At 45.1% G+C, this 13,944-nt stretch overlaps 1 protein-coding gene across 1 annotated transcript; it reads left to right on the forward strand.

Annotated features, from left to right (window-relative positions):
• The first annotated feature begins 1,174 nt into the window (after nt 1-1,174).
• Nucleotides 1,175-13,250, forward strand: OASL (2'-5'-oligoadenylate synthetase-like). Its single transcript, XM_006865499.1, has 6 exons — nt 1,175-1,378; nt 4,538-4,820; nt 6,506-6,687; nt 9,633-9,874; nt 10,860-11,007; nt 12,750-13,250. The coding sequence occupies exons 1-6, from the start codon at nt 1,175-1,177 to the stop codon at nt 13,248-13,250; spliced, it is 1,560 nt and encodes a 519-aa protein (XP_006865561.1).
• Nucleotides 13,251-13,944: the final 694 nt, after the last annotated feature.

A 13,944-nucleotide genomic window follows, 5' to 3' on the forward strand; every position in this document is an offset into this window, starting at 1 on the left:
GTGAGATGGAGGCAGAGAAGAAGATGTGGAGAGATGGAGTAGCTGGGGACTTTAGACCCAGAGAGGGAGAGGGGCTGTGTGCTGAGGACTGGCAGGGTGGGGGGTTGCGGGGAATGTGGGGGAGCGGGGGACAGGCTTGTAGGATATACCCCTCAGGTTGGTTGATGATGCATGGAGGGGATTGTAACCATGCAATGAAATGATATACGATAGGATGAATGTAAAACTAATGTTCTCTCATGTAAACTATCACATAATTCACAATAAAACATAAAAAAAAGGTTAAAAAAAAAAAAGACCTAATGTGATCCCTTTCAGACAAACTCTCAAATGTAATATTCATAGTAACCACTAAGAAAATACGTAAAAAATACATACACAAAAGGAAAGGGAAAGGGAACCAAAAATACAATAACCCGGCAAAACACAAAAGCCTGAGTACAAAAGGACCTAAGCCACTCAAAAAAACAAAAAACAAAAGGGCAGAAGTCACTTCTTATCAGTAAAAATGATGCTGTGGAGGAACATTTATTGACATGAAAAGATGTTATTATGTTTTAAAATAAAAATCAGGATTTAAAATAGGAAAAAAAAAAAAAAAAATGGAGAAAGAGAGAGGGAGCCCTGTAAAAGGCAGACTGGAATTCCACTTTTATTTTGTTTGACTCTGGATTTCTCACTTCTTATCCCCACCCTGAACAACTCTCTTCTGTTTCTGAGCCTCACTCTCCTTATTTCAAAATGGAATGGTTGGATTGCCATTTAACTTTAACCTACTGGCAGAGTTGTATCATCAATGGGCAATTTCAATTTCAATTTCCAATTTCAGTTTCCAAATCTCATAAAAAGGGAAACTCAAAAAGTTGAGAATCGAAACCAGAATCGAAACCAACAGTAAGCAGGTTGACTGGAAGCCAGGCTTTTTAAGGTGGCCCTACACTTCCAGGGTCAGATCAGTGACCCTCAGTGCCACTGCCACAGCGAAGGGCTCCTAGGAGAGAAGCCTCAGATCATGTCAATTACCACTGGCTTCCTCTCTGTTCCAGTCCTTTACCCCAAAGTGTGCTGTAGGTCAGCTGAAAAGGAGCCCCCTTAACAAAGTAGATGTGTGTCTGTCAGTGAGCTGGACAGGTGTGTGGCTGTATCTCTTCAGCAGTGGTACTCTGGAGTGGAGATGGCGCTGGCTCAGGAACTATATGACACCCCTGCCTCCAGGCTAGACTCTTTCGTGGCTCAGTGGCTGCTGCCCAACCAGGAATGGAAGGAAAAGGTGATGGGGGTTGTGCGAACCGTGGAGCAGTTCCTGCGGGACTTCCACTCCAGCTTCCAGTGTGAGCAGTGGCTGAACCAGGAGGTACGGGTGCTGAAGGTGGTCAAGGTAAGACTCATCTATTCCATCCTCAGCATGAGGGGTTGTAACACTGATAATGATCCTTTCCCTGTCATTCCTAGCCTACACTGCTAACATCTAAGGACACCTGTGTATCCCACCATACTGCTGCCTTAAGATTTGATGGTTGTTGTTGTTAAGTGCCATAGAGTTAATTCTGACCCATAGCGACCCTATATAGGGTTTCCAAGGAGAAGCTGGTGAGCTTGAACCCCTGACCTTGCAGTTCAAATGACTTTGCAGTCTGACGCATTAGCCCACAGCGTCACAAGTAGGAAGTGATGTTTACCCAGCCCTCAAATCCTGCTCACAGAGTATAACCACTTTCCCTCCTGGAGATAGTTAAATGCTAGAGGAATCCCAAGAGCAATGGCCAATCCTTTATGGAATCTAAGTCCCTGCACAGAAAGTCTGATGAGCCGGGTTAATACACAGGAGTGGAAGCTATCCTAGAACAAGTTAACCTCAAGTAGCTCTCTGGGTGGCATCAACAGTTTTCATCTAACTACTAACCAGACGACTCGTGTTTTGAACCCAACCAGAGGCCAAGGAAGAAGAGGCCTGGAGATCTGCTTCTGTAAAAAGATGAGAGCCAAGAAAATCCAATGGCTCTGTTCTACTCTGTACCACATCAAGTTATGCCATGCGTTACAATCCACTCCCCAGTGATGAAGCACATCATGAAGCCTAGTCTGACTCGTTCTTTTCTCCCTGCATGGACCTTTCCAGTGGAAAGGGCAGAAAATACAGTCTAGAAGCAACCTTCAGGGAGATGTGGCCTTCCCAACCCTCTCACACTGAGTCTGGATGCCAGTGGAGTAAGAGAATGGAAAAGGAGGGGAAGAAAGATCCCTCTCCGAATCAACACTTGACTCACAGACTGGGTTTTGGGGAAAGAAGAGGTGGAAGTTCCACAGTCTGTCTGTGTGTTCAAACTTCATCGGACTCCACTGCCCCCAGGTTAGGAGACTTTGGCAAGTTGATTGAACTCATGATGTCTATGAGTAAACCGGATTTACTTTTTCCTCTGTAAACTGGATGGTGGTGCAAATGGTTAGTTAAGCATTTGGCTACTAACCAAAATGTTCGTGGTTCAAATCCACCAAGAGGTGCCTCAGAAGAAAAGCCTGGTGATCTAGTTCCAAAAGGTCCAGGTATTGAAAGTCCTGTGGAAGCAAGATACAGAATAGTGTTCCAAGTGTGCTCCCTTTGTGTCAAAAGCAGCACATACTTATATGCCTGTACATACAGGCAAATCTTGAAAAATACATACCAAAATCTCTGATGATTTTGGTTACCCACAGGCAGGAGTAACAGGGAATTGAAGGAGAAAGGAGAATTTTTACTGTATCTTCTTATACCTTTTGAATTCTGTACCCAACATGTATGCTACCTTCCCATCTACCCCCAAATTAAACAACTAAATATTTAAGCAAAGAAAAAAGAAAACTTGATGGATCACAGCTCTACTCTGAATCACATGGGTCACCATGAGTTGAAGGCCACTGGTAAACTGGAGGCAATTATAATAGTAATGTGTGTAAAGGCTTTCAGTGGTACCTGACACGAGAGCTGGACTATAGTTCAAGTCCAGTGATAAACGACTTCACCCACCAGAAGATGTGGCCAAGCAAAGTCCTGAGGTGTGACATATCCTTATCACTTCCACCTCTGAGTAAGCAGGGAGGCAGAAGAGTTGTGGGGCTTTTTGATCCTGAAGGTAACAGGGGCTGGAGACTAGGCCTGGACTCTCAAAACATCAAAAACGTCTTTTCATAATCATCCTGCTCAGGCTCCTTCCTGTACAGATGGGGAAACTGAGACCCAGGCAGTGTGTGGGATGGTCCACAGGTGATGATGGTGGCAAAGCCTAGAGGAGGAGGAGAAAGGAATTGCTTCCTTCCTGTGTGCCAACGCGTCATCGAATCCTCCCATAAACCAATGACTCGTGTTCTGTCATTACCCTGATTTTATAGAGGGACATATCACTTCGGATGCGTACACAGCTAAGAAACAGGGGCAGGAGTTCTGGTCAGCGTCAGGCTTTTCCATTCCACAGACAACCCTGCTTCTCATTTTTAGTGTCATGGCCAAACTACCCAAACTCAACTTCAGTGGATTCTGACTCCAAGCAACTCTACAGGACTGGGTAAAGTCACTCCCTACGGGTCCAAGGCTGTAAATCTTTTCCAAAGCAGGTCACCTTATCTTTCTCCTGAGTAATAGCTGCTGGATTCAAACGACCAATCTCTTCCTCAGCAGCCCAAGGCTTAGTCCACTGTGCCACCAGGCCTCCTTGGAATTACCCAGACTTCTCAAAACCCTCAAAGTGAGATTATAAAGCAGACATTACTATTCTCACGTTGCCCATGAGAAAATTTAGGCTCAGACGTTGTGTTCTGTAGTCTTTACCCTGGAGACAGGCTCCCTAGATCAAATCCTGATACTATAAGATCTTCTCAGCATTTTAGTATTCTCATTTGTCAAGCAGGGAGATTAGTTCTTAGGGTTGTGGTAAGTGTGTAGTTGATTCCAACTCATGGCAACCCCATGTGTTTCAGAGTAGAACTGTGCTCTATAGGGCTTTCAGAAACCCTATCTGATGACTTTTGGGAGCAGAGCATCAGGCCTATCTTCCTAGGTACCTCTGAGTTATTCTTGCTAACTGCTGTCGAGTCGGTTCCAACTCACAAGTACCCTGTAATAAGTTTTCCAATGGGCAGCTGGTGGGTTTGAACCCCCAGGCTTGTGGTTAGCAGTGTGGTGCTGATCCTACAGTGCCACACCAGGACTCCTAGGTGCTTCTAGGTGGTTTTAAACTGTCAGCATTTCAGCTAGTGCATAACCATTTGTGACACCTAGGTGCCCTACAGTGGGATTGTTGTTGTTAAGTACCCGTGGAGTTGGATCCGACTCATAGTGATCCTGCACAGGGTTTCCGAGGCTGTAAATCTTTATGGGAGCAGAGCCTCATCTTTCTCCCGCAGATCAGCTGGTAGTTTTGAACTGCCGACCTTGAGGTTAGCAGCCCGATTTGTAACCACTACGCTACCACAGCTCCTTCTACAGCAGGATAATATGTGTAAAGTAGGTAAGGGACAGCCTGGATGCAGAAATGGCCACAGGGTGACAGGTTTTCTTGTGCAGGCGGACTCCTTTGGGAATGGCACGGTGCTCAGGAGTGTTGCTGAGGTGGAGTTGGTGGTGTTCCTGAGCTGTTTCCATAGCTTCCAAGAGGAAACCAAGTACCACCACGCTGTTCTGCATCTGATACGGAAAAGGCTGTGTCATTGTGGGAACCTGCTGGCCCTTGGGCTAGAGGAACTGGGGGTGGCCGAGAGGAGCCCCAGCACTCTTGTCTTCACCATCCGGACCAAGGGGATAGCAGAGCTCATCACCTTCACCATTGTGCCTGCATACAGAGCTCTGGGTAAGTGGAGGGGAGCTCCCTCACCCATCAGTCATGCTCCATGAAGAAACCTTTATGCATTCATTCATGTCCTGGGCTGGGGTTGGGGATGGCACTTCACAGTAATAAACCAACCCTGGTCATCATGGAGCTCACCAGGGAAAATAGAAATTTAAGTAAGAACCACAGATGATTGCAAATGGGGATAAAGTCTTCAAAGGACAAGAGTGGGGTATCTTGAGTAACCACAGAAAGAGTGGACCAGAAGGGGACTTGGGAAACACTGAGAACCAACCAGGAGAAGGAGCTATAACGGTGGTTTCTGTCCCGTCTAAAATGGGTGTAGGACCCTGTACTTGTTTGGGTTCTCCCAGGAGCCATTCCAGACACAAAAAATCTGAAGACAAGCAATTTTGTGGGAGATGATCCCAGGAAACAATGGTTGGGAAGCTGAGAATTGAAAAAGGATGAATTAAGCATCCTTCAGGTCTGGAACTGAAGCTGTCCCACCCCTGTGACTCAATTTTCAGCCAACAGTCCACAGATCTATGATGTCAGTGGCCCTGTATACGACGTCCAAGGCTGTCAGTCTTTACAGGAGCAGAAAACCTTAGTGGGTGGGTTTGCACTGATTTTGTGGCTAACAATCCAGTGCTTATCCTACAGACAGGTCTATGAAAGAAACAGTAGCATTAGGGAGGTATGCACACCTTAGAATTATCAACCATTTGAAATCAAAAGGGCAGTATTTATTTACCTTTCATTGACAAAGTTAAAATGGATTAAGAGAGAAGAAGTAACAGAAATGGGAAACACAGGGGGGAAGGGACGCAGTCAATGGCATCAAACACAATGTCTATGAATTGCTGAATGGAAAACTGATAGGCTTTATAAGCCCTCACCCAATTCACAATAATAATTTTTTTTTTTTTAAGAGGAGTGTATTGTGGAGCAACTCAAATTGACTTCATGCCCCTGGAAAATTCTAGGTCCCAATGTAGATCAGTCTTCATTATCCCAAGAGAGAGTATTTATCTGCCAGCTGGAGTGTTCCTCCATCAACTTCCATCAGTCATGGGCTGAAGAATACTTCCTCACGGCATGGACTCTTTGGCACTTCTTGTGTGCCCTCAGGCAGATTCCTAGTTGTTTGAATTAAACAATTACTGCTACAACCCTAGATAAAAAATAAGTTTTACCTCATGTGCCAGCTCTTAATAACTGTAATGGCTGTCTGGAGTTGCTATGGGGCCAAAGTGTCAGAAATAGCAGCCAATCCTGCCAGGAAGGAGTATGGAGATGGAATAGTGATGTCTGTCATGGGTGTACTTCCTTTGACCCCAGTGTTCTTCTCCTGAACTGGTTCTTTCTCTGAACCCAACTTTCTTTTCTGGAATGATTCTCCCCTACAGGTGTTTGGAGGTTAAAAGAATCACAGAGAGAGAGTTGCAAAACAGACATTAAGAAAAGCTAAGGGTGTTGGAGAAATCAAGGGAGACAACCAATCCAAAATATCCATACAAAGGGCCAGAATGGACATTTCAGCTGTCTAGAGAAAGAATTGCACCAGAAGGACAATTCAATAGGTCAAACATTCTGTCTCTGAGGGCTCTAGAAAGGAAATACTAATGAATCAGCAGACCTCGCCTGGTACTCTGAAGACCTGCAAGCTCCCTACTCTCTCCCTTTGCTTCCTGTCTCCTCAGGGCCTTTGAATTCCTGCTCTCTACCACCACCTGAAGTCTACGTTCATCTAATTAAGGCCCAGGCCCATGATTGCCCTGGAAATTTCTCTTCGTCCTTCAGTGAGCTACGGAGAAACTTTGTGAAATATCAGCCAGCTAAACTGAAAAACCTCCTGAGGCTGGTAAAACACTGGTACCGGCAGGTGAGGGAAATTAACAGACTGGCGACAGGTTAAGAAAAAAGGGGACTTTCTCATATATTCATCAAAATAGGACATTAACCTAAATAACCAGCTCTGTCCTTTGGTGTTTGGTTGTTGTTGTTGTGAAGTGCCATCGAGTCGGTTCCGACCCATAGCGACCCTGTACAGGGTTTCCGAGGGTGTAAATCTTTACGGGAGTAGAAAGCCTCATCTTTCTCCCGCGGAGCGGTTGGTAGTTTCGAACCGCTGGCCTTAAGGTTCGCAGCCCGATTCGTAACCACTACGCTACCAGAGCTCTTGGTGTTTGGTTGTTGTTGTTGTTGTTGTTAAGTGCCATCGAGTCGGGTCCGACCCATAGCGACCCTGTACAGGGTTTCCGAGGGTGTAAATCCTTACGGGAGTAGAAAGCCTCATCTTTCTCCCGCGGAGCAGCTGGTAGTTTCGAACCGCTGACCTTAAGGTTCGCAGCCCGATTCGTAACCACTACGCTACCAGAGCTCCTTAAGCAGTCTTAAATGCTTTGGGATTAAATTATGATTGTGTTTGAGTGCCATCAAGTCAGTCCAGACTCGTAGTGATGCTGTGTAGTGTTTTCAAAGAGCGACTGGTGAGTGTGAACCACGAAACTTGTGGTTCAAGCCAACCAACCTTGTGGTCCAGTGATTTTTTTCCACTGCACCACACCAGAACTCGGGTGAAATTCTGACTCATTTCCATGGTATAATTTGTTTATGTAGTAATATCGGTCATTTACTCTGATGTGGTGGTGTAGGATAACAGTGGCCTACTAACCACAAGGTCGGCAGTTCAAACCCACCAGCAGCTCCTTGGAAGCCCTATGCAGGCTCGCTGTGAGTCGGGATCAACTCACCTAGACACTGTATAAGAACAACTCTCCAAATGTTCCTAGAGAGCAGGATGGGGAAGGTAACTGTCCACAAATGCTATTGTTAAGTACCTTCGAGTCCATTCCAACTTATAGTGACCCTGTATAGGGTTTCAGAGGCTTTTAATCTTCGTGGGAGCAGAAAGTCTTATCTTTTTCCTCCAAGTGGTTGGCGGGCTCGAACCGTGGACCTTGTGGTTCGAAGGCCAGTGCGTATCATACTGAGCCACAGCGCTCCCTCCTCTCTACAGATAGGTTCTATAATAACCAGATTGTACTTTTGTAAAATTTTTTTTTTTTTTAATTTATGTTCATAAAGAGAAAGCGAACTAGAAACTTGACTAATCTAAATTCAATCGGGGGTCAAATATAAACTTAGCACAAAATTTATTGGTCACTTCAACTCCCCATCTTATAGGGTTGTGTTCCAAGAGGCACGCTCATCCATAAACACACAAATATACGTACAAGGGGGCTTCGAAAAGTTCATGGATTGGCGGATTTGAGAAGGAAGAAAGATGGCTGAGTTAGGCGTGTCATAGAGAGTAGGCCTGCTTCTGATTGCTTATGGGCCTTCTTCATCTTAAGAACATTTTCCTTGGCCTTGAAGTGCTTTTATATTTTCTTTATCTCAAAGAAAACAAAATTCTGAACTCAGGACTTGGCAAATATTTCTCTGTTGTCTGGAGCCACTTTCCATGTTCTTCAGATAGGGATCCTCATTCTCTATAGCTTACTTCCAGGATTTGGAATGGAAAAGATCATTTTTCTTTTTTTGTTCCCCCTCTCAAATTCACCACAAAGAAGTCCCTAGGATGCAGTCATCATGCGACTTCTCTGAAGAATTAACTGACATGTCTTCTGCTGCTATTTGCTGAATTGTAAAGAAATTGTTTTGAAAACTGAAGTCTGGTGTTAATTTGAAACACATGCTTTAATGGTGGTATTTGTGAATTCTTTACCTTTTGCTCCATACAAGAAGCCTAAGTAAGCCGCAAGCAGGGACGACAAAAAAAAAGCTCATGGAAAAATTGAAAGATAATGGCATTTTTCCACAAACTTTTGAAGGCTGTGTTCTTTTTCTTCCTCATGGTGGCAAAATGGCCATAGATGCTTCTGACCTCACATCACACCAGAGAAGGCTTCTCTTCCTTCAACCAACCACTGATCCTAACAGCTGGGCTTTACTGTAATTGAATCACCTGTGATTGCATTTGAACCAATCAGTAGGCCAAGAGAATAGGTTTATGCAGATGAGACAGAGGGTGGAATCAATGTCATCCAAACAGCATGGAAGGGGAAAGAAGGGATGTTCACTCGAGAGGCAACCCAATGCTTACCACAGGGTTAACACAGCTGTTAGGTGGTGGCACATTCGTTGGAGGTTCTAAACCCACAAGCTGCTCCAAAGGAGAAAGATGAAGCTATCTGCTCCCGTCAAGACTGACAGCCTCAGAAATTCTAAGGAGCAGTTAGAACTGACTTGGTGGCAGTGCATTTGGTTGGGGTTTTTTTGGTGGTTTCCATTTTTTCCCCTTTAGCTGGTTAGTCCTTTCCATAAAGGAAACTCTTCTCAGAAGTCCATTTAAAATAGTATCTCAAACTAGACTTAGGAAAAACCATAAAGTACTTTTATATCAAATATATGATATATACCAGATTTTTCCTTTTTTTATAATTAAAAAAAATCGCTTGGTAGGACTGATGTTTTGGACTCGTGGTGTGGCCACTGGATGGCACTTCGCATCATAAAAATCTGTCAAGAAGGTACTAGTTCTAGAAATTAAGGTGCATTCATGCATTGGACTATAAAGTGATTGTTGATGTTAAGCATCATCTAGTTGATTACGACTCACAGCAACCCTGTATAGGGTTTCCGGGGAGTGGCTGGTGAGTTTGAACCGCTGACCTTGTGGTTCAAACCAACCTTGTGATCTAGTGCATTATTCCACAGCACCACACTAGGACTAGAACTTGGGTATTCCAGCTTTTGCTCCATTGCTTTTCTGAAACAAGATTTTGGGGTCTGTATTTCTCTTTCTCCCTTCTCTTTCAACAGTATGTGAAAGCCAAGTGCCCTAAGGCGAACTTGCCCCATGTCTATGCCCTGGAGTTACTGACCATCTATGCCTGGGAAGTGGGTACTAAAGAGAGTGAGAATTTCTGTTTGGATCAAGGCCTTACCACTGTGATGGAACTGCTCCAGGCATATGAGTTTGTCTGCATCTACTGGACCAAGTACTACACTTTCCAGAACCCAGTCATTGAGAACTTTGTCCAAAAGCAGCTCAAGAAACAGAGGTACTGGACCATGGTCTGCCCACCATGTCTCATCAAGAAAAGAAAGATTGGAGGGAAAGGTTGTATATGGCATTATGTTGTTGTTGCTGTTACTGCTGTTATGTGCTGTTGAGTGGATGCACACTCAGCATGGGGTTTTCAAGGAGTTGCTGGTACATTGGAATCACTGACCTCCAGGTTCACACTGACCTTGTGGCCCAGTGCTTATCCTACAGCGCCATACCAGAACTCGATTATGGGTGGGTTTTATTAAGTAGTGGGGTCCCTGGGTGATGCAAACAGTTAAGTGCTTGGCTACTAATAGAAATGTGAGTCCATCTTGAGGTGCCTCAGTAGAAAGTCTGGTGATCTACTTCTGAAAAATTAGTCATTGAAAATCCTGTAGAGCGCAGTTCTACTCTGACTCATATTATGTTGCCAGAAGTCAGAATCAACTCCATGGCAACTGGGTTGATTTGTTTTGTATCAAATAGTTTCCACAAGGAGCCCTGGGGACACAGTGGTTAAGAGTCAGAATTGACTCGATGGCACCCAACAAGATACCAGATAAATATTCACTATTGTGGTGTGGTGCTGTGGGATAAAGCGCTGGACCGTAAGGTCATTGTGAACCAAAAGTCGTCAGTTGAAACTCACCAGCTGCTCCTTGGAACCTTATACAGGGTTGCTATGAATTGGAATCCACTGGGCAGCACTTAAATACACACAGCATAAACATTTTAGCAAAAGCTGCCATGCCCCACCTCTCTCTCCTTGACCTACCTGCCTGACTTGGCATCTGCTATTGCTCCAGCATGCCTTTTGGGGCCTCACCACACCCCCAAAATCTTGAGCAAAGACTCAGAGTACTCTCTCCAAGAGGAGCTCTTGTAACTCATGATATTTTGGGGTGATCCTGGACCCAATGGCTTGCTGAGAAGGCTTCTTTCTGGCTGGCAGGCCTCCAAAGCAAAAAGAACCCGGGCACCCTTTCTCTGTGTTGCAGACCCATCATCCTGGATCCCGCTGACCCTACCTGTAATGTGGCAGAAGGGTACAGGTGGGACATAGTTGCTCAGAGGGCCTGCCAGTGCTTGAAACAGGACTGTTGCTACGACAACCAGGACTATCCAGTCCCCAGCTGGAATGTGAAGGTAATAGCTCCTCTCCAGGCCATCAGGGAGGGGCTAACAGCCAACAGAACATTAGCATCAGACTTGGTTTGAGACTCAGTTGCACCACTCACTAGCTTTGTGAACTTGGGAAAACGATTTAACTCTCTGAGCTTCAGGCTTCTTATCTCTACATTTCCTTTCTCCTTTTTCTCTTTACCATAACCTCCCCAAGAAACATTTACACTCTCCCAAACATCCTTTGTTGAGCTGACCCCAGCCAAGTCAACTCAATCCATTGTTTTGTGCCAGAACTGGGACTGTTGTTGTTAGGTGCCATCGATCGGTACTGACACATAATGACCCTGTGCACAACAGAATGAAACACTGTCCAGTCCCGCACCAGCCTCACAACCGTTGCTACACTTGAGTCCATTGCTGCTGCTACTGTGCCAATCCATCTCATGGGGTCTTCCTCTTTTTCACTGACCCTCCACTTTACCAGACATGATGTCATTCTCCAGAGACTGGTCCCTCCTGATAATAGGTCTGAAGTGTGAGTGACGAAGTTTGGCCATCCTGGCTTCTAAGGAGCACTCTGGTTGCACTTCTTCCAACACAGATCTGTTGGTTCTTTTGGCAACCCATGGCACTTTCAATATTCTCCTCCAACACCATAACTCAAAAGCATCAATTCTTCTACAGTCTTCCTTATTCACTGTCCAACTTTCACATGCATATGAGACTATTGAAAATACCATGACTTGGGTCAGGCATGCCTTAGTCCTCAAAGTGGCAGCTTTGTTCTTCAGCACTTTTAAGAAGTCTTGTGCAGCAGCTCTGTTTAATGCCATGCTATTTGACAGAAATAGAGCTTGGTGCCTGTCCTCAAGCAGTCCACCATAATTTGCCAAGAAACTAGTCCATGAAATGAACTTGCATAAAGCAACTTAAAAGAATTACCAAAGAAGACAAGATAATCAGAAAGCACAGAATGCTAAATAATATTATAATATAATCCCAAACCTATGGTAGAGGCCAAGATCATAATTATCGATCACTTCCACATCACACTTTACAGTTTGTAAAGTATTTGCCCAGACACTGTCTCAATTGGTCCTTGCAGCATATCTATAGAGAGGTCAAGGATTGTTTTTATCATCATCATCAACCCCCTTTTACAGATGAGGAAATTGAAGCTGAGAGCAGTTAAGTTAATTAAACAAGATGATACTGCTAAGAATCAGCAGAGCTAGGATTCACACTCAGGTCTTTGTTGGGCTCTGGAAATGGAGAATAAATGTCATCTGAAGTTTAAGTTAGGGCCAGAGAAAACTCCAGGAAAAAGTAAGGGCTTAAGGTGAGCCCTACAATCTGGGAAGGGATCTAGAAGCTCAGAACAGAGGGCTTTCTATACAGGTGGGGCAATGGCCTGGAGGTAGGAAGAAGCAAGATGTGTTCAGGAACAACAGACTGATCTACCTGAAGAAGATAGTAAGCAGAAGCTGAAATGGTGGCTGAGATTACAGAGGGTGTGGTACTGTGGGTTAGTGCGCTGGGTTGGAAGGTTGGTGTGAACCACAGGTTGATGGTTCAAACTCACCAGCTGATCCTCGGAATCCTTTACAGGGTCACTGTGAGTCAGAACCAACTCAACAGCACATAACAAAAACAAATGCTGCTGGTGGTGCTATTGTTGAAAAAATGAGGAGAGGTGAAGGAAACTTCTGAATGTCAGATAGAGAAACATGGACTTAACACAACTCCTTCTCTCTCCCTTTCAGAAGGCACGGGATATCCAAGTGACAGTGGAGCAGTGTGGTTACTTGGATTTGATCTTCTGGGTAGATCCTTATGGGTCCATAAAGAAGATGAAGGAGAAAATCCGGCAAAGCCGTGGCTACTCAGGCCTGCAGCGTCTGTCCTTCCAGGAGCCCGGCGGTGAACGGCAGCTCCTCAGCAGCCAATGCTCCCTGGCCTATTATGGGGTCTTCTCCAACATCCGCATCTATCTGCTGGAGACATTCGCCCCTGAGATCCAGGTCTTTGTGAAGAATCCAGATGGTGGGAGCCACGCCTATGCCGTAGATCCCAACAACTTCATCCTGAGCCTGAAATATCAAATTGAAGACAAGCTGGGGCTGCTCAGAAAACAGCAGCAGCTCCAGTTCAGAGGCCAAGTCCTGCAGGATCAGTCAGATTTTGTGAGCTATGGCATCCAAGACAGTGACACCCTCATCCTCTCCCAGAAAGGAGCGAAAAAGGCTTCGCTTTCACCCAGGTAGTTGCCTCTGGGAAACATCTCTGCGCATTGAACTTGTCATCAAATCCAGACCTCATCTGTCAACCAAATTCCCAGTTCTCTGCAAAGCTTCCTGTCTTAGCCAGCTTTGTAAATAGCTACCCTAGGCCTGCTGATGGGGGAGCGAGGAGGGATGTGAGAATGAATGCACAGATCATGGCCATACCATTCACAGTACAACTTGTGAGAGCCTTGTTTTTCCAAGTCTCCAAGGAGTCCCAACTTTGACATGGTACATGTAGTCTTTCCACTTTTTTGTTGCTCATTTTGTTACTGGACAAAAGTCCAACCACCAGTCACTGTAGCCAATATCAGAGACGGGGTAAGAATCTATATATGTTTTATGGACACATCTGGAAGGCAGCAAGAACCCTTCTCTGAAAGGCTGTCTCCCCCCGCCGCCCCCCCATGCAGTTAGAACTCTTATACCGCTCTGGGTAGCAATCGATCTGCATCATTACATCCTTGCCTCCGAGTTTTATGGCTGTCGTCCGGGGATACATTTTGTGTCCCACTGAGGTACAGTGTCACAATCATTCTGGGACATGATTGCCCTCTGGTATTCCTTCTGGCTTCTCTTCTTATCCTGGGTTCAAATCAACAACGCAGACTAAATCTTTAATCTATATGTTCCTGGAGCACAGGGCAGTAATGCTTAGGAACAATGATTAAAACAT

Source organism: Chrysochloris asiatica, unplaced genomic scaffold (assembly GCF_000296735.1).
Source record: "Chrysochloris asiatica unplaced genomic scaffold, ChrAsi1.0 scaffold00078, whole genome shotgun sequence".
Taxonomy (NCBI): Eukaryota; Metazoa; Chordata; class Mammalia; order Afrosoricida; family Chrysochloridae; genus Chrysochloris; species Chrysochloris asiatica.